Source organism: Trichosurus vulpecula, chromosome 1, assembly GCF_011100635.1.
Source record: "Trichosurus vulpecula isolate mTriVul1 chromosome 1, mTriVul1.pri, whole genome shotgun sequence".
NCBI lineage: Eukaryota > Metazoa > Chordata > Mammalia > Diprotodontia > Phalangeridae > Trichosurus > Trichosurus vulpecula.
This window is the reverse complement of record NC_050573.1, coordinates 513,134,624-513,161,311: the sequence shown is the minus strand read 5'-3', so window position 1 is coordinate 513,161,311 and position 26,688 is coordinate 513,134,624. Positions and strand designations below refer to the sequence as shown.

Here is a 26,688-nt window from a genome sequence, read left to right as displayed (position 1 = left end):
CATTATACCAATTGAACCACTATCCTTTAAAAACTTTATGGCTTAATGTTATTAATTTCTATTCAGAAGGAGAAGTATGCTTTATAAACTATTCACTTTAATACAGTCAAAAAACAAATCTAAAAAGTCTTCCAAGTCCCAGTTAGAACCTAGTCAAATCGTATAACCAGTCGGTTAACTGGCATTTATTAAGTGCCTACTATGTATCAGGCACTGCCCCAAACAATGGAGAAAAAAAGGGCAAAAAATATTCCCTGCTCTCAAGGAGCTCAAAACGATATACATATCAGAAAAATTGGGGAGAGCAAAGCACTCAACTCCTCCATGAGCTTTCCTTTACAGAGGGCAGTATTTGGGACTTTCAGCTCAGTCCACTTTCCACCTGCAACTCTACCTGGATTCAACTCCATGGAACAAGTTGCCCCCTCCTAGTATCCCTCCCAAAACCCTCCCCACTTTGGAGCTTCTTTCTGTGTGTAGTCTTCTCTCATTAGACTGTAAGCTCCCTGAGGGCAGAGATTGTCTTTCTTGTTCTTGTCTGTACCCCCAATGTTTGCCTGGCACATAGTATGTGCTTAATAAATATTTGTCAAATTGAATTGGGGACAGTCTCACAGAGAAGGAATTAAGGAGAGCCGAGAAAGCCTTTTTGCAGAAATTGGGACTTTAGCTGAGACTTGAGGGAAGCCAGGGAAGCTAGGAGGTAGATATGAGAAAGATGATCATTTCAGGCAGGGGACAGTCACTAAAAGGCAAAGAGTTAGGAGATGGAGTGTCATTTGGAAGAAGAGCAAGAAGACCAGTACCACTAGATTGCAGGATATGTGAAGGAAAGTAAACCATGCAGGGAGGGGCCAGGTTACGATGGGATTTAAAAGCAAAATACAGGATTTTATATTTGATCCTGGAGGTAACAGACAGCCAGTGGAGTTGATTTAATGAGGACAGAGTGTGTAGGTAGGGGATAGGTATACTGGTCAGACCTGTGTTTTTGGAAGACTAATCTTGACAACTGACTGGAAGATAAAGTGAAGTAAAGACAGACCTGAGACAAGGAGACTACCAAGAAGGTCACTGTAACAGTCCAAGCATGAGGTGATGCTGGCAAGATATCTAAGTTTACATATAAGGAAAGAAAGTTCATGATTTTGAGAGTCTATACTAATAGTCTAACCTTTTTTGATGATGAAATGAAGTAGAGTGTTTGGGGGCAGAGCCAAGATGGCAGGTGAAAAGCACAGACTTGCATGAGCCCCACCCCAGGTCCCTCCAAACACCTATTAAAAAATGGCTCTGAACAAATTCTAGAACTGCTGAACCCATGGAATGGCAGAGGGAAGCAGGGCTATAGCCCAGGACAGCCGGGATACTCATGGGGTAAGGTCTATCGCACGTCACTGGGAGCGGAGCAGAGCAGAGCCCAGATGTATGTGTATGTGTATGTGTATGTATGTATATATATGTATGTATATATGTGTGTGTGTGTATATATGTGTACATATATGTGTGTATATATATATGTTTAGGTATATATATAAGTGAATGTGTATGTATGTATATATGTATGTGTATGTATGTGTGTGTATATATATATATATATGGAGGGAGAGAGAGAGAGAGAACGTGCGCAAGAGCAGACACAGGGTGAGCTGAAGATCAAGGGAAGATATCTAAAAGAAATAAAACAAAATTAAGGGATGAGAGAGGAATATATTGAGAGAGGGAGATAGGGAGAGATAGAATGGGGTGGATTATCTCGCATAAAGGTGGCAAGAGGAAGCAGTTCTGTAGGAGGAGGGGAGAGGGCAGGTGAGGGGGGAATGAGTGAATCTTGCTCTCATCAGATTTGGCCTGAGGAGGGAATATCATACATACTCAGTTGGGTATCTTACCCCACAGGAAAGAAGAGGGAAGATAAAAAGAAAGGGGGGATGATGGAGGGGAGGGCAGAGGGGGGTGGAGGTAATCAAAAACAAACACTTTCGAAAAGGGACAGGGTCAAGGGAGAAAATTCAATAAAGGGGGATGGATTGGGAAGGAACAAAATATAGTCAGTCTTTCACAACATGACTATTGTGGAAGGGTTATACATAATGATACACATGTGGCCTAGGTTGAATTGCTTGACTTCTTAGGGAGGGTGGGTGGGAAGGGAAGAGGGGAGAGAATTTGGAACTCAAAGTTTTAAAAACAGATGTTCAAAAACAAACAAAAAAAAAGTTTTTGCATGCAACTAGAAAATAAGATACACAGGCAATGGGGCATAGGAATTTATCTTGCCCTACAAGAAAGGAAGGGAAAAGGGGATGGGAGGGGAGTGGGGTGACAGAAGGGAAGGCTGACTGCGGAACAGAGCAACCAGAATATATGCCATCTTGGAGTGGGGGGGGAAGAAGGGTAGAAATGGGGAGAAAATTTGTAATTCAAACTCTTGTGAAAATCAATGCTGAAAACTAAATACACCAAATAAATAAATAAATGAAAAATAAAAAATGAATTCACAACAAAAAAGCAGTAAAAGAAATTATTTTATCCAATTACATGTATAAATGAAATAAATGTGTGTTTTTAAAAAGCTCCTATTAACAGAACACAAGAAATAGAGGCCTGTGATAATCCAGTCTCATAAAAAGGAAACTAAACAAGGTATAAATGATCACCCACGAGAAAAAAAAAACAAACAAACCTAGGACCACACATAATGTCATAGGTATATTCTATCAAATTTCACATTTCTATTGAACATCCTGTCAAACAGTCAAAGGACAGTGAATTCCAATATCATATAAGTCCTTGAAAAAAGTTTTAAAAGGGTCTCCCAAAAATGCTTTCTATAAAACAAATATAGTTTTGATATCTATGCTGGAGAAAGTCAAAACAGAAAGAATAATTAACGAATATTGATGAAAAAATTTAAGTAAAATATTAGCAAAGAGACTACAGCAATAAGCCACAGAAATCATATAAGCAGCCCACAAAACTCTAAAGTACCAATCTGAAGCAGACTAAAATATAATAGAGAATTTTAAGTCAAAAATTAAGAAAAATACAGTAAAATATTTGCTGTTGTTCATCATTCAGTTGTGTATGACTGACTGTTCATGACTGGTGGACCATACTGTTCATGGGGTTTTCTTGGCAATAATACTGGAGTGGTTTGCCACTTCCTTCAGTGGATCACCTTTTCTCACAAGGGAAGAGATCCAGGATTTAGGCAAATGGAGGTTAAGTGACTTGCCCAGGGTCACACAACTATTAAGAGTCTGAGGATGGGTTTGAATTCAGGTCTTCCTGACTCCAGGGCCAGTGCTCTATTCACTGAACCATTAGCCATCTCACAACATAGATGTTAATTTGTGGTTTTCCAATTCAAAATCCGACCTGTTTCTACTTGAGTTTGACACCGCTGAACTAAATGTTCAATAAGAAAACTACCATCATAATATTAATAACAAGAACAACCTATCAAAAGATGCAGAACTTTTTTTAAATATAACACTCATTCTTGGGGGTCTGGTGTAGTATATGTGTGGACATTGTAGATAACATAGGATTAAATGGATTTTTCATTAACATGGCAAGTAGTATCTATGTATAACTAAGACCTAGCATTATATGTAATGGGGAAATAGAGGCCTTTCTATTAAAATATGGGGTAAAGCCAAGATGTCCATTATCACCACTACTTCATATAGTAGTACAAATGCTACATATGGCAATAAGACCAGAAAAAGAAATCAAAAGGACAAGTATAGACAAAGAGGAATCAAAATTATCGATTTCTGTAGATAATGACAACTTCAGCAAGGTTGCAGAATAAAAAAGGAATCCATATAAATCATCATTATTTCTGTATATTCCCAATAAAATCCTACAAGAAGAGAACGGGGAAAAAATTGTTTTTAAAATAACTATCAGATTGGCTGATATGACAAAAAAAGGAAAATGATAAATGCTGGAAGGGATGTAGGAAAACTGGAATACTAGTGCACTGTTGGTGGAGTTGTGAGCTAATCCAACCATTGTGGAGAGCAATTTGGAACTATGCGCAAAGGGCACAGATCTAGCAATACCACTGCTAGGTCTATATTCCAAAAGCATTTTTTTAAAAAGGGGAAAAACCTATTTTTACAAAAATAGTTATAGCAGCTCTTTTTGTGGTAGCTAAGAATAATTGAGGAGATGCCCATCAATTGGGGAATGGCTAAACAAGTTGTGGTATATGATTGTAATTGAATATTATTGGAATATTGTAAGAAATGACAAGCACGTAGATTTCAGAAAAACCTGGACTTACAGAACTGATGTAAGTGAAGTGAGCAGAAGTAAGAGAACGTTGTACACAGTAACAGCAAAATTATCCAACAAAGAACTGTCAACGACTTAGCAGTTCTCAGCAGTACAATGATCCAGGACACTCCTAAAGGACTAATGATGAAGCACACTATCTGCCTCCAGAAAACGAACTGATACTGTTTGAACGGACTGAAGCATGGTATTTTTCACTTTCTTTTTCTTTTATTCAAGCTTTCTTGTACAAAATGACTAATACAAAAATGTTTTAGATGATTGCTTATGTATAACCTCCACATAACTGCTTACTGTCTCATGGAGGGGGGAAGGTAGGGAAAGAGGGACAGACAGAATTTGAAATTCAAAACTTAAAAAAAAAGTTTAAAAATTGTTTTAACATGTAATTGGAGAAAAAATAAAATCTACTAAATTTTTTTTTGAAAAGAATGTTTAAAAAAAAAGGGACAAGGGGAAACCTTTTCTTGGGTCAAAACTCCATGAGGCTTGAGGTTTGTAGGCATTCGTGGCTATAGCCATAGTCTTTTGCCTATTGTTGAGCATCCCGGACAACTTGGGCCTAGTTGGGTAAATTTGCTTTATATAGATGAAGATTCGGTCTGTGACTACAGTTAATAATGGAACCAAAAAATGAACTGCAGAGACTATATAAAGCATACCTTTTGGTTAACTTCCCTAAATTGGTCAAATCCATGCTCATTTGTTAGGGGGCTACACAGACAACAATCCTTACAAGGAATTCATGTTCCTAAGCTCGTTAAAATGGGCAACAGACATACCTTTTGATTTGCTCTTTTCACAGTTTGGAGAAATAATAACACATTTCAGTTTTTTGAGTTTCAGATGTTTGAGCACTTCTCTGAGTCCCATCACAAGCCGGCGTTTGGTCTTTGCCTTTACTGGGTCTTTCTGATACATACGATCTTGAAAACGAACCAGTTCTTTTAGAAGATCCATCACACAATCATCAACTTCTTTACTAAGCATTTGACTGCAGTAACTAGAAGAAACATCACATGATTTTAAAAATTAAACTCTGGACTACATACACACATACATGTGCGCGCGCGCACACACACACACACATCTCAGAAGGTTCTTCAGGAAATTGCACTTCAATAAATAATCATTAGAAATTTGGTATTCTTGAGGATTAAAGCCCTCTTCTCCAACTGTAACTTCCTCTCTCTTTAATCACCACCCTCTCAGATCATTTCCTGGTTTAGACATTCAGACTCAGCCCTGGGTCTTAACTTCAATTCTGGCCATTTCAACTTCTGGACTTTGACACCCGTATATAACCCAATTGCTGTCTTGTTCCATAGCAAGTCAAGTTTATAGAGAGGAAGGGAAGACTGAGAAGGAAGAATGATGCAACAGAGGCTTTTTCATGCACTCAGAAATGTTGGAAAAGATTCAAAGCTACTCTCATTAGGAATCACATATCACCCCCATCCCTACCCTTAAGTCTGGCTAAAGAACATCTTTACCATAAACTATGCTTAACCATCTGCAGAGAGGCTTCAAAGATGTAAGATCTGTACTCAAGGCCTGCCTCTGACACATACTTACTAGGTGACTCTGGGGAAGACACTAAATCTCTCCTGCTTTAGCCAACTCTAATAGTAAATTTCTTCACCAAAGAATCCCCTCATCAATGAAATAGCACGCTTAGTACTTATTCCTATCCTATGATAGGATATAAGTTTCAGTTGACATAGAGACAGGATAGTTAAGCTTTCCCCCCAAAACATATTATAATAATGTTTGTCAATACAGCAAATTAGCTAAGTTCTTATGCTGAAAAGCTAACTTGAATTATGGCAAAGCAGCATATGTATAACTATGGTTGTTTATGTCAGAATATTACATAAAGGCAATCATTTACAATGGCAGATAAAACCTGAAAAGATATGCTGCAGTTAGTTTCATCTCCACATGGAAATGTGGAATTTCCACTATGTTAAAGCTTCTTACAGAGATCTCAATATAAATTAATAGTAGTGCATAGGTTTCCAGATACTCACTCTCTGAATCTCCTACTATGGATCTTTGGAAAAGGAGAAACTGGCTGTGTAACAGCAGGGCAAACTTCCACATCCTGTCGGATTTCATCTAGGGGTTCTTCAGATGTGTTTTCCACTTCAACAGTAGAAGAATCAAGAACTGATTCTTCTGTTGCTTCTATTTTCTCAGAATCTAAAACAAAAAAGTTTTGTGCAATTTAATATGTACAAATCGGAAGGCCATGACCTTCTTTAAAGCCCAACCTCCTTAAATGTATGAAGTACACTATGCTTTAACTTTCTGAGCTTCTGTTTACCCCCTTACGTAAAACAGGGATAAAGCATGAATTACCTTATAGGGCTGTCTTAATGCTTTGTAAATCATAAAGCCCTAAACAATTCTAAAAGTCACCAGTGACACTTCCAGATACAGAATTCTATTCTATCTCAGTTATCTTGTTATATCTTGTTATCTTGTATAGCATACACTTCTAAAATATAAACATACTATAACTCAAACAGCTGAACAATGTCCTGGAAAAAGTAGGAACAATAATTATTTAGTGATAAGGCTAAAATTTGGATCCTGCCTCCTACATATTAACATTTGACTTGAAACAAGTCACTTAACCTTTCTGATCTTCAGCTTCTTACTTGTGAAATGAGGATTATAAAAGCCAAAATAGATCTTCCTCATGTGATTTCTTAAGGATCAAATTAAATTATGTATGTAATGCTTTGTAACCCTTACAAGTATCACTGAGTAGTGGATAGAGAGCTAAGTCAGAAAGGCCTAGGTTCAAGTTCTGTGTCAGATACTAGCCAGTGTGATTATAGGCAGATTACATTGCCTCTCGGTGCCCCCCAGGCAACTCTCTAAGACTAAATTATTGACAAAGTGCCAATATGGATCACTGGATGCAGTAACCATACCAATGAGACCACAGGCCCGGACGCTTCTCCCTTCCAATGAAAGCCCCTGGCCCCCGCCAAAAGAACACTGTTATCAATAACAACAACAAAAGTAGTAATGGCTTGGAAGCAACACACATCCCTCACAAGGGAGAATATTTTGTCTTAAGATTTAATTTATAATGTCTTATTTTTAAAATTCTAACTGGCTTTAGAGTCTGAGTTTGTTTGGAGTCTGACTGCCATCAGGACTTATGGATAGAGGACTGGTCTAAGAGCCAGGAAGATATGGGTTCAAGTCAAATCTCTGATGCATGCTGCCTATGTGACCCTGGCGAAGTCACTAAACCTACGCATAAGCTTTCTCAGGCACCTCCATGAGGCTATACAGTGTAGAGAAGTCCATCTGCACTGGCAGAGAGAATTTTCTCATCTAAAATCAGGAAGATATAAGTTTGAGTCATGTTCTAGATACATTCTCTAAGCCTTAGTATCTTTAACCATAAAACAGGGTTGTGAGGACCAAATAAGATATGCGTTTGAAACCCTTAAAATGCTACATAAATGTTATCTATCATCATCGTCATGGTGCTGGTGGTTATTTTATAATATCCAAATTACAATTTGTCATAAAATAATACCCAAATAATACTAACCCCGATGAAATAACAAGTCTGGTCTCTATCTCTATTAGATGTTTAAGAAGCAAAAGAAAATTCCACATATCAATTATATTTAACAGAGTCAAACAATCAACAAACATTTATTGAGTTCCACAATATGCCAGGTATTATGATAGACTCTAGGGATACAAAGACAAAAAAAGAAACAATCTTTGATGTCAAGGAGCTTATATTCAATTGTTGGAAGCAGAGTGAGTGTGAGTGTGTGTGTGTGTGTGTGTGTACATGTGCGCGTGTGCATGTAGAATAAATATAAAATAAATACAAGTTAATTAGGGAGAAGGGCATCAGCTTTTAGCACAGTGGCTGGTATATAGGAGGTGTTTAATAAATGCCTGACTTCACTTGTTTAGCAGTTAGGGGGATAAGGAAGCGCTTTGAAGAGAAGGTGGACCTGAAGTGATATCTTAAAGCAAGAGAGGAGTTATATGAATTGCAATCAAGGCATGGGGAACAGTCAGTACAAAGACAGGAGATGAAGTGCCATGTGAGAGGAATGGAGAGAAGAAGATCAGGGGGATTGTCCATAAAGAAGATCAGAGGGATTGTCCATAAAGTGTGGGAGAAGTAGAGTAATATAAGCTGTGAGGAGCTTTGTTTTCATAAGTAATACAGGAACCAGAATACTTGGGTCTTAAAAAAAATGATACTGGGGCAGCTTGGTGGAGCAGTCAGTAGAGCACTGGCCCTGGAGTCAGGAGGACCTGAGTTCAAATCCAGCCTCAGACACTGGAAACGCTTACTAGCCGTGTGACCTTGGGCAAGTCACTTAACCCCAATTGCCCTGTCTTCCTCCCTCCAAAAACAAACAAAATAAATGACACTGTCTTAAACTGAAGGAAGTTCAAATCATACTTCTAATTCTTTTTGTGGCACTCATATTTTGGAGTAATGGGTAAATTTTAACCATTTCCCAAGGGCGTCATGACACATAAACATTAGCTATCATTATTTGTCCATAGTAATATCAAGCACAGGCCACCTCCCATCTGTCATCACTGTTACTGCTACTTATTTTCAAAATTTCAGAAGTAACCCCAACAAAGAGAAGTCAGTACCTGGCTGGGCCACCTGGTCAGGTGATTTATTATTAACATTATTCGCCAAATCTTGCTCAATCCTCTGAGTAAATGCTGGAACTGAAAGCTGTTCTAAGAGATGTTTCTGTTTTCTCTCTTCTCGCTCTTTCAAAATAATCTTTAAAATAAAATTCAACAACAGCCGATGACATACACACAGGGAGTAGTTTCTCAAAAAGACTACCACCTCCCAGGGGAAAAAAAGCTGTCCAAGTAATAATGCTCCCGATGCGCAAAGAAACAAATGATCTGCTTTTGCTGTTCAACTGCGTAATTCATAACATATTTCATACGGCAGCCAGCAGATTTAGCACATGCATCCACTGTCCATGCCTACTGATGCTTTCTTGTAGTCCTTCAGCATCCCATTCTACTTGAGCAGCTAGATGATGCAGTGGAGAGCACTGGTCCTAAGGCCAGAAAGATTTGAGTTCAAATTTGACCCCGGACGCTTTCTAGCTGTGTGACCCTTGGAAAGTCACCAATTGCTGACTGACTCAGTTTCCTCATTAGCAAAATAGGGTAATAATAACTCCCCATGGTGGTTGTAAGGATAAGATAAAATATCTGTAAAGCATTTTGTAAGCCTTAAAGATTTATATAAATACCAGTCATTATCCTTACTGGAATAGATCAAAATGACCCAGCTCTCAACTAAAAAGTAATGTAAGAGAGCCTTAAAGGCAGGGGATGTAAAACAAAACAAATTAAAAAAACCAAATGCTATCACAAACCTACAAATTAGACAAAAAGCTGCTAGTGTTTTCTACTTCTATTTTCTGTGCCACCCTCAAAGAAAAGTATACTTAAGGTACAATCATTGCCATGTTGTTGTTGCTTATCCTTTCTCAAAGAGAATCACGACATCAGAAAAGTGATGCCATGACTTGCAAGTGAACTGGATTTAGTGAGAGAAGTCCGTGCAAAGCCACGAGTCTCACTTTCTCTTCCAGAGCCACCTGGGTCCAGTGGCCAGATATAGACCAGGATATTTCAGTTAAAAATAGTCCTAAGAATTTTCCCCTTAAGTAGGTGAAATAATTTCCCCTAAACATATAATCTATAGATTGGGGAAGTATTTTGAACTCACTTTGACCTCACATCACTTATTCTTTCGGATTGCCAATTAACATTATTTGAATTACCAAAAGCTGAAATCCTTAAAACTAAATCCCTACCAAATAAGAATGGTAAAAAAAAATTAAATAGTAAAGACATTTAAACGTATTAGTTGGGAGACCATTCACCAATGTTTAATGTTTTGCATCAAGTAAAATACATAGTATACCTTCTTTAGGGATGTTGGCTTTTTGGCCTTTGGGACTTCCCTTTGCTTGCCTTTCTTTATTAATGGAGAACTGGAATCCAATGGATTATGAGGAGCCATCACTTGATTTAACCGGTGATTTTTCACTGATGTAGCTAATTCTTTGGAAAGTACTGGTACTGCACCAACTGAAAGGAAATTTACATGAAAGAGTAGTACACATTATTTCAATAGTAAGTGCCAGACATCATAAGACTTTTAAAAAGTTCTAGTATTCACTTAGATAATTCAAAACACTGGGTTTTTTAAAACACATTTTTTTATTATGAAATTACTGTTGTGACATTAGGTTCTAAATATACTTTGATGATTAATCTATTTTTTCTAATTCTAAACTATAAGTGCCCATAAATTTTCTTTAAAAATCACTTTAAAATTAATCTATCCTCCTACTACCCAACTTCAGTAAGCAAATTAAAAAACAAAAGAAAACAAAAGCTTGGAAAAAAAAAACCTCAACAAATACCATTATGGTCCAGAAAGGGAAAAAAAAAAAGAAATCCTGAATGTCCCTTTCTTCATTTTAAGTACATCACCTCTCTATCAGCAGGTGAATGGCTTATTTCATCTTGATTCTTTTGGATGACTTGTTTATCACATCACTGCTTGTCCATCATGCTGAACCAATCCTTCACTTCTGGTATAACTCCAACCTGTTCATACCGTGTAATGTTTTAAATATGTTGTTGTAGCCTCTTTGCAAATATTTTATTTAAAAATTTTGCATCAATGTTCATTGAGATATTGATCTGTAATTTTCTTTCTCCGAGTTCTCTCTCTCTCCTTTAAAGTACTGAGACCATATTTGTTTGTTTTGTGAGACAATTAGGGTTAAGTGACTCATCAGGTGTCTGAGGCTGGATTTGAACTCCGGTCCTCCTGACTCCAGGGTTGACGTTCTATCCACTATATCACCTTACTGCCCCTTGAGACCATATTTGAAACACATTTAGAAGAGTGTCTCCTAGTCTTATTGCAAACCATTTATTTAATACTGTAATTAATTGTTATTTGGTTGACAAAATTAATTTGTAAATCCATCTTGGGTCTGTGGTTTTTTTCCCTTTGGGATTTCCTTTACGGCTTATTCACTTTCTGTTTGTGAAACTGAATTATTTAATAGCCTATGTCATCTTTTGTCAATCTCAGTATTTCATATTTTTAAGTATTTATTTTTCCTCAGTTATTAGTTTTGTTAGCATTTAATTGGGGAAAAGTTTAATTTCTTTTTTTTAATTGAGTAAAGGATTTTTGACTTGTTCAAATGATTTATTCTTTCTTTCTTTTAAGGAAAGTGCTTAGAGAGAAAAAGAAATTTCCAGTCAAAACTCCTTTAGCTACCATCCCATAGGTTTTTATATTTTGTCTCATTATCATAATTTTTTTTGATGAAATTTTCTAGTATTTCTATCATTTGATCTTTGACTCAGTGGTTCTTTAGAATTATGTTACTAAGTCTCCAATTACTTTTAAATTCTTTATTTTGTTAAATCATTTTAGTCATGTTCAACTCTTCATGACCCCAGCTGGGGTTTTCTTGACAAAGACACTGGAGTGGTTTGCCATTTCCTCCTCCAGTTTATTTTGAGGCAAACAGGGTTAAGTGACTTGCCCAGGGTCACATAGCTAGTAAGTGCCTGAGGCCATATTTGAACTCACAAACATGAGTCTTCCAGACTCCAAGTTCTGTGTTCTATCCACTGAGCCACCTAGCTGCCCCACATAACAAAAATAAATTTATTACCTCTACTTTTTCTAGAATTCTAATAGAATCCTTAAATTCTTTCCTGTTAATCTTTTGACTGATATGGTTATATCTGAAAGGGTACATTAAGGTTCCCTGGCCCTCTACTATTACAATTTCACTTCCAATTAAGTTTTCCTTTCAGTATTTCGATATTTTATCTTAGGTGCATGTATGTTATAAGGTAAGTACTTTTAAGCATAATGCAATTTCCTTGCTTATCTCTTTTTATCTTAGAAATATTTATTGTTTCCTTATGTGAAATCATGATTGCTAGCTCCTGCAGCCACTCATTTCACCTCTGAGAATCTTTCTGTCTCAAGTATTATCTTCTGATTCTTTTTCTAATCCATTCTATTATCTCTTCAATCCCTTTCACAATTATGATTGTTAATTATTTTTTACCTTCATCTTTTTCTCTTACATTTTTCCTTTCTTTGGTCCCTGCCGTGCCACCCCCCCCCCTCCCCCCCCGTCAAAGAAGAGCCTAGAACATGAGCGTGCTCAGCATTAACACTCTATGCAAACACTTTTCATTCATTTCCCTGCCCTTCTTCTCACCTACACCTGAATTGGGTTCTTAACCTTTCTTAAGAGGCACAAAAGTACTAGCTAACAGCTAACATTTATCTAGCACTCTCTATGGGCCACTGTTATGTCATTTCATCTTCATATCAACTCTGTGAGGTAGGTACTTTAGAAGGAAACTGAGGCAAAGAGAGGTTAAGTGATTTGCCCAGGATCACACCAGTAAGTATCCGAAGCTGAGTCTTCTTGACTCGAGGCCCACACTCAATCCACTGTGCCACCTAAATGCTAGAGGACGCAAAGGCCATTTCTGATATGAAAGATCTTGTAGACAGTCGCCCACCAACTGCAGCTGAACAGAGCTGGAGAAAATCATGAGGCCATCTTAACTGGGACCACTACAAATGTTACATAATCTCAATGGGACCCTCACTCTATCAAGGCAATCCTCTTGCACCTTCTTAAGCGATTCAATTCACTACTGAACTTATCACAAAAACGATTCCAAACATTCTAAAATCTCCCATTTCACACATCCCTCCCCTCCTCAGCTGGGGACCCTGCCTCATAATTCACCTAAAAAAATGAGGCCATTCAAGGAAGAACTCACTTTTCTGCCCTCCTCATCTCACATCACTCAGATGCCTTCCCTATCTCCTCCTTGACTCTAATCTCACATGAAAAAGTGGCATTACTCCTTGCAAAGACAAACCCCTCTACATGCACCCTCGATCCATTTTAACCTTCTTCTCGAAAAGACTGTTCCCACTCTCTCACTTATATTCAATCTCTCCCTAGGTACCAGCTGTTTCCCTGCAGCCTACAAATGAGACCATGTTTTCCCCATCCTCAAAAAGCTCTCACCTGATGCAGCCATCCCTGTTATCATCCAATTCTCAGCTAAACCACTTGAGAAAGCTATCTCTGACCAGTGCCTCCTCCTCCTTCCTCTCCTCTCACTCTCTTCTAAGACCTTTGCAATTTGGCTTCTGACCTCATCATTCCACTGAAACAGATTTCTCCTCTCCAAAATTACCAATGATCTCTTAATCGTCCAATTTAATGGCCTTTTCTCAATCCTCTTCCTTCTTAACTTCTGCAGCTTTCGATGATAAGCATCCTGTTCTCCTGGATCCTGTCTCCTCTCTAGATTTTCATGACATGGCTCTTTCCTGGTTCTCCTCCCACCTATCTAATAGCTCTTTCTCAGTCTTTTTTGTTGAATCTTCATCTAGGTCAAACACACCACCATGGGTGTCCCTTATGGCTGTCCTGGGATCACTTTTCTCCCCCAAACTATTTCATTTAGTGATATGTTTCCATGAGTTCATGTATAGGTTTTTGAATTTATTTATCCAACCCTATTGTGACCTCTGGTCTACCTTCAACTGCCTTTTTGACATCTGGAACTACACAGGCACCTCAAATTCAATATTTCAAACTGAGTTAATTTAGCTTCTCCTAAAATTTTTCTCTTTTTAAAAATTTGCTTTATCTCCTAAGAGGGACTTGTATAAATATGGTATTTCCAGCTTCATCATTTATGAACTTGATTGAGTTAAGCGACTTAACTACTCTAAGCTTCAATTTATTGACAGAATCAGCAGTAAGAGGAAGTGAAATAATCTATGTGAAATCCACTTTATAATGAGGTTTCCATTGCTTTTAATTCCTTTACACACAATAAAATCAGTTCCTTTGATGATTCCTTGAAGACCTATTATTCAAATAATTATTTTTATTATTACTGTAAACTAATTACCCACACGACGTAACAATAAATTGTTTTCAGCCTTTTCTTTCTGAAGCAAACAGATGGTGAAGGGAAAGGACTAATCTTACCAGAAACGACAATAGGTTTGGAAGACTGTTTTGAATTCTGTGAATGCTGCTTTTTTTCCAATGCAGCCAGCATTCCTCCCAAATCCAACTTCACTGGAATTTGACTCTTCTTCCCAAACTTTTTTGTAGTAGTCTAAAAATAAAGTAAAAATGGGGCATTTTCTTTATGCACATATGTATACGCAGCCTACATAAAAACAATATATATATTAATGTCTATATACATGTGTATACATACATACACACATGTATGTATACGTACTTATCAAGCAGAATATATTCAGGTATCTCTACTGAAAATTTTAACCATAATCCTAATGTTATTAAAACATTTCAAGAAATATTTAGGGCAACTCATGCTACCAACTAACCAAAACTTGTAATCTTTATTTATAATCATAGAATGACTGAATGTTAAGAGCTAGAAAATTCAATCCCACTATTTCTGCAGATGAGGAAACTGAGGCACACAAGAAACATTAAAATGACTCCAAAACAGCATAGTAAATTTGTGGCAGTTAGGAGATTCAGTTCTCTGCCTGTCTCTTGAGCTCCAGTTCCAACTCACCAACTGCCTATCAGTATTTCAAACTAGCTATTCCAATTTCAAACTGAATGTTTCTAAAAAATAACTAATTTTCTTTTCCCCATAATCTAGCCCTCAACTACGCTTCTTTTTCTGTTGAGGGCAGCACTATTCTTTGAGTCTTTTTGTTCCCAATGTCATTATCCTTGACTCTTGCCTTTCCCTTTACCCTACATATCCAACCAGTCAAATCTTGCCCTTTCTGCATCTGTGACCCTTCTTTTATCACAACACCTTCTCTCTGGCTCATACAGTCAGACTTCAGGCCTTCATTACTTGTCGACTAAATGATTAAAACAGCCTTCTAATAGATACTCAGCCTCAAGTCCTTCCCTATTCCAATCCATCCTCCACACAGCTGCCAAGTTGATTCTCCTTCAAGATAAACAGGCCTTTTCTCACATATAACTTCACCTCCTGTCTTTATGCCTTTGCACTGGTCATCCTCCATGATGGGAAAGCACCTCCTCTTTACCCCTGGTAGAATCTTGCACTTCTTTTAAGTTGCAGCTCCACTTCCACCTTTTACACGAAACCATTCATGATTTTCCTTTTCCCCAACTATTAGGGATTCCCCTCCAACTACTTTACATTTATTCTGTGTGTGTGTGTGTGTGTGCATACATATATATATGTATATGTATGTATATGTATATGTATATGTATATGTATATGTATATGTACATGTACATGCGGTGTCCTAGAATAGAAAGTAATCTCCTTAAAAAGAAGATTGCTTTATTTTTTGTCTTTGTATCACCAGCACCTAGCATACTCCACTGCCCGGCAGACATTTAATAAATGTGGGTTGACTAAATGATATGATTGCAAAATGAAGCCAAAAGGTTTTATTTGCAAGAAAGTCCATCAAAATGCAAAGTTGTCTGGAATGCCACAATGTATGTGACAAATGTGAGGAATTCTACTCCAATAAGCAGAATAATACTGAAATGTTGTAAAGATAAATGTAAACATAAAATAAACTATTACAATGTAAACTCAAATTTAAAAAAAATCACTGGGAGGCTCAACTTCATTCTAGAAAACTAATTAACCTATTGAAGAGATTCTGTTGTTGTTAAGCTCACCTCTGGTTGCTGTTTGGAGTGAAATTTTGATGACTGCGATCCATTTCTTCTGTCAGAAGTCAGTGTATGGTTAACAAGTTCTTCAGAATCCTGGACAAAACCAAATCTCTCTTTAGTTTGCCAAAATTTATTTTGCTTTAATGGCTTTGTAAGCTATTAAAGCTTACCTTAAAACTTCAACAGCTTTTGAAATGTGATATATAATATACATTTTATTGATGCCACCAGTCATTATATTATGGTCATGGGCAGGGAGAGGGAAGAAGTAGAGGACCCATCCCACCTCCACCTCTCAACTGACCCCTCTTCTTTTGTTAGAAAAGATTAATAAGCAAAAACACCTAAGACAGTAACTGCATCTGACAAAATTAACACATTTCACCCCTTCTGCAATGAAGAGGGAGGTATATTTCATCAGTTCTCCAAGATCACCACTTGTTTTTCAACTACTCAGTTTGGTTTCATTTTGATGATTCTTTCATTTACAATGTACAACATACTTTTAAATTGAAGTTCCTTAGAAAACTTTTTCTTCCCAGCTGTGGTCAGTTGATGGATGGGATATTACACAACAGACAAAATGCTTTAATTAGAAAAATAAAATAAAACTTGACAAAGAATTTGATTTTTCAAGCAATTTATACTAACATTATGAAATGGAAAAAAAAGAAGTCTTAGGAGACAAAGTCCTAGAGTAAAATTTCTAAGCTGTTCTACTGAAGTGTTTACTTAAACCACAAAAGGCATACCAGCAGGAATTATATTTTACCTCTTTTAAAATGTTACCTCTGGTTGGTGTTTAGATAAACATTTTGATGGCTCCAATTTGTTTTTTCTTTCAGAAGCAACTGCCAGATTAGGAAACTCTTCAATATCCTAAATAAATCATATACAATTTTATCTATTTGTGGAAAAACTTTAAAAATACAATATACATATTCAGAAAAAAAAGTGTTTTTTGCCATGTTTTCTCCTTTTTAATCAACTAACAACAGTTCTCAATGTTTTTTACTAAGGTTAAATTCTTCCAAATCTACAGCACTGTACAATAAAGGAATAAACCATACATAGTAATAAAAAATGCTTTTAATGTTAATTTTAGAAGAAAATTGTAAGTAATTTTATTTAAGTGCAACAAGACAATTCACATCATCGACTGAGATTAGTTTTTATTCTTAGCTAGAGGCATATTCAAAAATACTTACAGCCTTTCCTTGTATTCTTATTCCCATTTGACTTAACCCTTGCCTTTGTTCTCCCTAGTCCTTACTATTCTACCTTCTTTCACTGTACCTTTTAGGACAGACCTATATTTATCAAATTTGCCTTCATTCTCTATCTCTAGTTCTCATACTCCTTCAGTCTTCTGATACTGACTACAAGGTGTCTCTAAAGTCTGGACACATAGGCAAAAATGCGTATTTTGAAATACCTGGAATATTAACAGACCTTGACCTCTTTTTCTGGGGTATGCTAAAGGAGAAGGTGTACTCAATGAAAATCACAGATGCAACACACTTGTTTGAACGCATAAAGAGTGAATGCACTAAAATCTATGGCAATGTGGAGTTACTGAATCGAGTTCACGTGAATCTTGCAAAGCACATCAACCTTTGCATCACAAATGATGGAAATCATTTTTAAGATGTTATTTGTTAATATTCCAATTAAATAAAATGTTGTTGAAAATTTCATTCATTTCATTTCTTGAAAATATGCATTTTTGCCTATGTGTCCAAACTTTAGGAAGACCCTGTAAAATTGGCTTTCTCCTGAGAATACTACTTCTCTTGCTACCTAATCCATTGTCAACTACTTCTCTCACTTCCTATGACATACAAGAGTAGGAAGATGAGTCTGCACACTATCATGTCATATCATGATGCCATGACTAAGTAACCTTTCTTCCTTTGAAGCTCACATCAGATTATTTCACCTTGTTCACAAAATCACTATATTTATACAGGCACTTTAAATGTCATTTCATTTGATCCACTCATCATACCCACAAGGCAAATACTATAGATACTATCACCACTTTACAGATAAAGAAACTCAAATTCAGAGAGATGAAACCTTCTACCCAAGGTCATACAGCTAGCAGTCTAGAAGTGATATTTCAACCTCAGTTTCTTACTGACTTTGCAAATTAGGGAAGATATTGATGGGGTTGTGGAGAAATAAGTACATTAGTGCACTGTTTGTAGAGCTGTGAATCATGAGGACTATTTTGGAAAGCAAACTGGAATTATGCAAATAAAGTGCCTAAAATGTCCACAGGCTTTAACTCAGTAATTCCACTAATAGGTTAATATCCCAAGGGTGATCACTGATAAGAAGAAAGTTCCCATACATAACAGAATATTTATAGCAGCACTTTTTGTGACAGCAAAAAAGTGGAAGCACAGGCTAAACCAATTGTGGTAAATGAATATAATGGAGTATCATTGTGCTGTGAGAAATGATAAATGTTATGAATAGGGAGTAACATAGAAAGATCCACGTTAAATGATGCAAAGTAAACAGAATCAAGAAAACAAAATGCATGACTACAACAATGTAAATGGAAAGAACCACACATATTGCACAAATTTTCAGATGTTTTTGATGTACTGATCAATTATTCTGACTTTCTCCTCTTCTTTTTTCTTGTCTTAAAAATACAATTTGTTATACGGGATAGCTGTAGGGGATGGAGGATGATACTGGGAAACTATGGTGGTATAAAGAAAACAAAAGACAAAAACTTATTTTCAAAAAAATCTTTCTGCTACATTTTAGATCCTTGCTGTTATTATTGACAAACATTCTGATCGTTAATTAATGAGTATGGCACCCAGAGCTCCATCTTTCTTTCTTCACACAGTCAACACATTAATTTATAATTTTATCACCTTATGTGTGCTATTGTAAAAAAAATCTCAGTCTTGCTTCCTTCAGTCTTTTTACTTCTTCTATTCATCCTCCATACAACTGCAAAAATAGAAACTAAGGCACCAAAACAAAGGATAAATATGCTGAACCATCGCCTTACAGATCTCTTAACTGCCAACTTCAACGGTTTTCTTCCCAATTCTCCTCCTTCCTGACTTCTGCAGCACCCAACACTGCTAATCACCATGTCTCCTGGATAGTCTCTCCCCTGGGTTTTGATGACACTGCCTTCTCTTGATTCCCTTCCTGTCAGTCTGACCATTCCTTCTCCACCTCTGTAGTGAGCCTTCAAAGACTTTTAAATGCTTTCTGGCCCAGACTCCTAGAAGACCTTCCCAAATGAGACTTGCTAAGATATGGCCCGAACTAAAAGATACTTCAAAAGCTGTAGTTGCTTTAACTTCTCACTCCCTATTCACCCTGAGGTTAAATTCCTCACAGCAGCCAGCCATCAATAACAAAGGGTGGTGGATTGCAGGAAAAAGAGACTCCTCAAGACTTCCCCACTAAAAAGTTAATGGTAACTTGAGGAGGGGAGAAGCCAAGGCTCAGGAAAGTAGGAAATTTACCTGCCTGGATATTCAGAATCTCATCAAAAAATATCATCAGAGCACAGATTTAAAAGGGGACAAATTGGCTAGTTCATAACTACACCAATGAGGAAGAACTTGTATGTCATGGCATGGAAGTGAAACGGATATGGAGAAATATGTTTAGATGCTGATAACTGTTAACATCTCCTTAGGGAAAGTGACCCTCTCCCCAACTCCCCCACTCCTCCTCATCCCACCCCACGTCACTAAGGGAAATCCAAGATAAGGAGGGCTACAGGTAGCAGGGCAACACTCAATCACATATTTACTGGGAAATTTGATGTTGGGCTATCAGGCCAAGGTCCTGAAAAAGCTGCAGGCACTCCTCAACCAGCACATTTCCTTCATTAACAGGAAGTAAGCTATGCCCAGTGTTCCTCCCAACAAGTACAGTCAGTCAATAGACAATAAACATTTATTATGTGCCAGGCACAATGCTAAACACTAGGGATATAAAAAGAGACAAAAACCAGTCCCTGCAGTGGCAAGGAAAATTTTACCTGTTAAATTTATGGATAAAGGAAGAATTTATGACCAAACAAGAGAAAAGGATTACAAGAAGTAAAATGGGCAATCTGGATTAAAATAAATTTTTTCCCACAAACCAATGCAGCCAAGATTGGAAAGTAGGAAACTGAGGAAATTTTTTTACAGCAAGTTTCTCCGATAAAGGCCTTTTATTTCAAATATATAGAGAAATGAATCAAATTTATGCTATCAGAGTGGCTAATATGACAGAAAAGGAAAATGACAAATGTTGGATGGGATATGGAAAAATTGGAACATTAATGCACTGTTGGTGAAGTTGTGAACTGATTAGACCATTCTGGAGAACAATTTGGAATTATGCCCAAAGGGCTATCAGACTCTGCATATCATACCATTTGACCTTAGCAATACCACTTCTAGGTCTGTATGCTAGAGAAATCAAAGAAAAAGGAAAGGACTTATATGTACAAAACTATAGTAGCTCTTTTTGTGGTGGCAAAAAATTGGAAACTCAGGGGACGTCCCTCAATTGGGGAAGGCTGAACAAACTGTGGCATGTGATTGTTATGGAATACTACTGTGCTATAAAAAATGATGGTAATGAGCAGGATGCTTTCAGAAAAACCTGGAAAGATTTACATGAATTGACGCAAAAAGTGAGCAGAACCAGGACATTGTACATAGTAACAGCAATACTGTAAGAAAATCAACAGTGAATGATTTAGCTATTCTGATCAACACAATTGATCCAAGACAGTTTCAAAGGCCTTAAGATGAAAAATGCTATCCACCAAAGAGAGAAACGATGCAGTCTGAGTATAGATTGAAGCAATTTTTTAAAATTTTCTTTGGGCTTTTTTTGGCAATATGGTCAATATGGAAACATGTTTTGTATGATTTCATGTATGTAATTGATACCACATTTCTTGCCTTCTAGGGTGGAGGAGCAGAAAAAAGGGAGAGGATTTTGATCTCAAAATAGAAAAAAAAAAGGTGCTATAAATAAATTGCAAAAGAAAAAAAAGACAGTCCCTGCCCTTAAGGAGCTATATAATTCAACAAGAGAGACAAATAAGTATAAACCAGCTATATACAAGATGAATTAGGAAATCATTAATGAAGAGAAAGTACTAGAATTAAGCGGGGTTAGTGAAGGCTTCCTACAGAAAATAAGATTTTAGTTGTGATGGGAGAAAGGACAGGTAGGAAGCCAGGCAAGTCAGTAGGTAGAAGTAAGAAGGGAGCAAGTTTGAGACATGGAAGGCAGAGAAAATGCTCATAGCTGAGAGATGGAGTGTCTTGTTCGTTCAATAGCCAGGAGGTCAGTCTCACCGGATCAGAGTACTTAGTAGGGAGCAAGATGTAAAAAAGACTAGAAAAGCAGGAGAGGACTAGGTTATGAAGAGCTTTGAATACCAGAGAATTCTATATTTGATCCTGTCAAAGATGGCCACTCCCAAACCCAGTGATTAGTGACTGTGGCATTAAGTAGATGACATTCTCCTAGGTGGCACTTTGGAAGATGCTCTGGTCTATGAGTTCACCACTCTGTTTCCATTTGGGCCACGGGGGCAAGGCAGTGGTCCCACATAAAATTATTGGCCCGATGAAATCAATTAACTTCTCAGGCTCTTTAAAGGCAATATAATGCTCGCTGTCACCACCACAATCCTGTTAGGACCCTATGCCTGTGACCATGCCTAATGGAGTTGCCAGACTACACATGATGGACATTTCCTACCTATGGGTTTCTAGTATAAAAATCATTCCCTCGCTGCTGAGCACTAGTGCTTGAATGCCATATTCTGGCTGCCTGCCTTACTCTCTTAAGAAGAGAAAGAATCTTGATGGCAGACACCACTGAAGTCTGTAGAGATCTCCATTTATGCCCCAAGGGAAAAACCTCAAGCAAAATTTGAAAGGCTAAGCATGGTAGAAGGGATGCCTGGAGAGACAGACTGCACCTAGACTAGAGGGCATCCCCTAGGTGCTGGTCATTTCTCATTCCTACCATCAGAACCATCAAAAGCTCAGAAAGCAGAATTTCCAAGAAGGCAAACCCAGCTCGCCAAGCTGAAGGTGCTTGTGAGAGCCAACAATATGCCCAAAGCCTAAGGACAGGACAGGATCCAAATTTTCCATAACTTGAGGGCAGTAAATGCCAGCACTGTGGTCTGGTCAGACATCTGAGAAAAAAGCAACTTTATGGTTGACACAGCTTTGGAGTTTCCTTAATGGCCTTGCTAAAGACTCGACATTTTGATCATCCACACATTACCAGGCTCCTAAGACTCTCTGCTTCCATCCAACCCTAAAGTTAACCCCTCCCCTCTTCAGGTTATAGGATCTGGTTCAAAAGCCCTAGAAAGGAGAGGAGAAGCAAGAGGATTTATTTATTTTCTCCATGGGTGGCTTAGGAAAGAGGTTTGCTGACACTAATACAGAGCTTTCCTGTGGAAACTTCCTACAGACACCCAACAAATGATACCATCACCTTAATCACCCGTCAAAGCAGGACAACTGTGCTGACCTGTGTGGCCTGGGGCTGGACTAAAGAGTCTTCTCCTAGGATTCCCACTATAGCCTCTGTCCTTTCTCCCACCCTTCTATTGTTACCACTATTCCTCCTCCCTATATTAGGTACTAAAATTAACTCCACTATACCACCATCCTTCAATTACTTCCTGCCTGAGGTGGGGTGGAGTGAGTGTGTGTGTGACAGAGAGTGAGAGAGAGAGAGAGACAGAGAGAAAACGCACATACAAGTATACCCTGCAGAGTCTTCATGCAGCTTCTGGATCAATAACACAGGAAGGTCAGCAGGCACATAACCTCTCAGAAAAATAGGCTACAACCCACAGTAATACCACCACAGAGATCAGAGACATTCAGACAGGAAATGGCAAAGCAAGGCAATAAGTATTTATTAAGCCCTAAGTACTAGACACTGTCCTAAGCAGAGACACAAATACAAGCAAAAAATAAGACAGGCTCTGCCCTCAAGGAGTTTATATTTTAACCGGGGAAGACAATATATAAAAGGGAGATGAAGGTGGAGGGTATAAGAAGAGAGAAGAAAAGGTACCCAAAAGAGGGCATGTGGTGTTTATGTCTAGAAAGTCAAAAGCAGTCAGGAAAGTAATGAAATGTGGCTAGCCTAGATTTCCCCCCCACCCAAATGAAGGCAAGGGGAGGAACTCACCAATGGGAGAAGGGGCCAGCAGGGTGGAGGGATGTTCCAGGGTGAGAAGGCCACAGGGGAAGACAGATATTCCAGGGTGACAAATGGAGAGATTGGCTAAGATTATTATTTCAGTGTGGACTTGTAACCTACCTATTTACCTGACTCCTTGGATTTTAGATGCTTTCCTGAATGTGATCTGACAGCTCAGAAAAGTTTCATTTCATATCAGACTGGGGCAATTGTAAGGTTAGCCTCACTGCCCCACTGAAAGCAGCAGCTCACATTTCCTGAATCATCCTGTCAAAATAAGCTCAGAATATCTGCCAGCAGGCATTCTGGATACTGTCAACAGTTGAGGTGTTCCTTCTACCCAGCCTCACCCCACCCACAGCAGGGGCAGGTTCAGGCTTTTCTCTCCTTCTTACCTCAGATAAGAATCTTATAAAAGCACATGAGACTTTACCAGTTTAGACGTGCCCAATTCCACCCAGGGTCCTCAGTGGGTTTATTTTCTCTGGCAGTCCCCTACTGTATTTCTCTGTAACAAACCTGGCTTTTACTTTCTTTCTGCTGGCTCCATGCTTCCTCACACTACAAACCTTGGAATCCTGAACCTAACCAAAAATAATAAGACACTCCATAATGGAGTTATTTCCAAAGCCCAAAGTGTTCTTTCCCTCTCCTCAAATTTTCCTAGAGCACTTCTGCTGGATCTCCTTTGCCCCCATCACATCCATTCTTACATCACTTATGTATATATACAGCTGCATCTCTGTCACACAATGCTAACTCCTTGACCTATTTTTAATTTTTGTATCTCTAGTACCTAACATATGTTTTATGCAATGAGCACTTCACATATTTGCTAAATTCAACAAAGTGATTCTAGAAAAAATCTTAAAATAATTTAAGTCATTATCCATAAAGTCCTTTTGGTCAACATAGTGTGAGTGTGTGCCTTGGAAACAGGGGTAGAAAGCAAGAAATAGAAATCATTAAATTTAATCATATTTGTCCAAATTATTGTAGAAATGTTTAAAACCCCATTACATGCCAAGTGTGAACAGTATTAATTCTACTCAGCATCTTTACTCAATGAAACGGTTTCACAATCCTTGAGAATTCTCTAAAGTTTGAGAGACCAATATAGACTTGACTGGCTATTTGCCTGATTCCTAGAAAGCAGCTATGAAAAAAAAAAAAGGCAGCCTAATTATTGTAGGATACTACAAAAAAATAAAATAAAAAAAAAAAAAAGCCAAACAGGGAAAATGTAAATCGGAACAGAAAGGAAATACAAATTCTTACAGTCCATGCCACTGAGAATTAACATAGTGGATCCCCATGATTTTTACTCCACAAACTCCCTTCAACAACAACAACAAAAAATGTGCTGTACATCATTTTGGATTTATTCTTTAAGTTCTTAAAATAACTACAACCATAATTTTTGTCCCCAAAAGTTCCAAATTTTAAAAATTACATTATATAATTATAAAATGTTATTCTACCTATAATTATGAAAATGAAATATAAAATTATAAAAATAATTACATACATTTTACATGGAACATTAAGGACTGAAAGAAATAATTCAGTAAAGTCTCATATGCTTACCATTATCTGCAAGACTTCATATAAAACACATTTTACAAAGGCTGTAGAGGAAAATATTTTTGAACAGAACTGGGCAATTATTTATTGTTTAAGGCACCATCAAAGAAGCTCTAGTATGAACCTCTTGGACCATACTCACAAACCCGTTGTACTATGTGGAAACCACTGATCTTAGGTTAAGATTAACTCAGGTCTCTGGATTCAGGTTTGGGGTAAGAATATGAGGAACGTATATAAAATGCAATAAAAAACAACCCTACTACTAAGAAAGGATAAGCAGGAATCAATTCCTAAATTTAAAAACATACTAGTTCAGATAAAATGGCCACAACGGGCAAGCCAGGTGAGAAAGGCATTCCTATAAGGTCAGTAGTAATTAAACTAAATCCTCCCACACCAACTCTGGGTTTCTTAAGCCTCAGGAAGCAAAAACATTAAATAACCTCCACTGTCCTTAAAAACACCAGTCTAACCTACAGTGCTCCAACTCTCACAAGGCACAGTAAACAAAATCTTTTCCTGAATCCACTTAGAGATGACCTATGATAATAGAACTTTATGCCAAATTCAATCTCTACAGTGAGGTTCTATAGTTGGCGTTCTATTTTAAGTAACCTGGAAAGTCTGAATAGGTATCTTCTTAGCAAAAAACTATTTTGTATGGATAATCAAGAAGATAAACAGCACCTGAAAAAGGTTGTAACTAAGTAAATGAAGATTAAGTCCTAACAAAAGTAGTTTTGTCAAAAAAAAATACACATAATTCTATTTTCTTTAAAACTAGAAAATTAAAGAAAAACAACTTCAATTAGAAAATAAATATAAACTTAAGTTTCTATGAACACAAATATATTTAACACACTATAGAAACTTAATAATAAAAACAAATATACCTCAATCCTTGGAGGCTCCTGGACCGTAAGAGTTTCGTAATTTGCTTTAGGCTTCTTTTTCTTTTTCTTGTTCTTTCTCATTTCTTCCTGGTCAATTTCACATACATTGTTGGTTTTTGTCTGTGAAAAAAAGTGAGAAAAAATACTGCTTTTTAGAAAACTCAGCAGAAGATAACATTAAATATCTCTCAATGCAGTACACTGAAACACAATAAACTCAGTTGGGTTATAAAGTGTTAAGGAATAGTAAAGGGTCCCCTAAATTTGTCTTTTTGAGTTGCCATGTTTTTCAGAAACAATGAAGCCAGGGTATGCAGGAGGCCCTGAACATGCCAAGGACAAAGCCCCTCCCTGAGCTGACATAATTCCCAGTTTGCGCCCCAAGCTGGACTCCTTGTGTGTCCTTGGGAGTCAAGACAGGCCAGTCAGTCTGCATCAGACTGAGAAACTTGTACAGCTGGGACCTTGTATCAGCAAGGCAATAATCACAGGTACAGACCCTTGTAGATTAGCGGACCACAGCATCTTCATAATCTAGCATTTCCCAAGAGGAAAAAACACTTCTTTTACCATGTTAATTACTCATGATTTCCCCTCCTCAGCCACACCCATTGAGGTGATTTTTGTTCCTCCTCTTCTATTGCAATTTCATAAATATGCAAGCTTCTGTTTGGATTGTGAATTCTTTGCATTTGCTTAGGGCTACACATGCACATTTATTTCTCTTGTAATAAACCTAGTTTTTCACTTAAGTTTCCTGAAGTTGTGTTTGCTTGTTGACAAAAGTTACTTGACAAGTCTTTCATACATAGTTTACCCTTCATTTGTTTTCAGTTCACAAGCAGAAAAATATAATTTATACCAGGGACAAA

General features: G+C 37.4%; 1 protein-coding gene across 2 annotated transcripts in view; it reads right to left on the bottom strand.

The window, feature by feature from the left end:
- SECISBP2 (SECIS binding protein 2) overlaps nt 1–26,688 on the bottom strand; it is a 67,440-nt gene that overhangs the window by 10,219 nt on the left and 30,533 nt on the right. For both annotated transcript variants that reach the window (XM_036740935.1, XM_036740936.1), the window contains 8 exons: nt 25,817–25,936; nt 16,893–16,982; nt 16,107–16,196; nt 14,433–14,565; nt 10,280–10,446; nt 8,971–9,109; nt 6,339–6,510; nt 5,091–5,311 (listed from right to left, as the gene is read on the bottom strand). In XM_036740935.1, the coding sequence (XP_036596830.1) occupies nt 5,091–5,311; nt 6,339–6,510; nt 8,971–9,109; nt 10,280–10,446; nt 14,433–14,565; nt 16,107–16,196; nt 16,893–16,982; nt 25,817–25,936 (1,132 nt within the window). The remainder of the gene's footprint in view (nt 1–5,090; nt 5,312–6,338; nt 6,511–8,970; nt 9,110–10,279; nt 10,447–14,432; nt 14,566–16,106; nt 16,197–16,892; nt 16,983–25,816; nt 25,937–26,688) is intronic.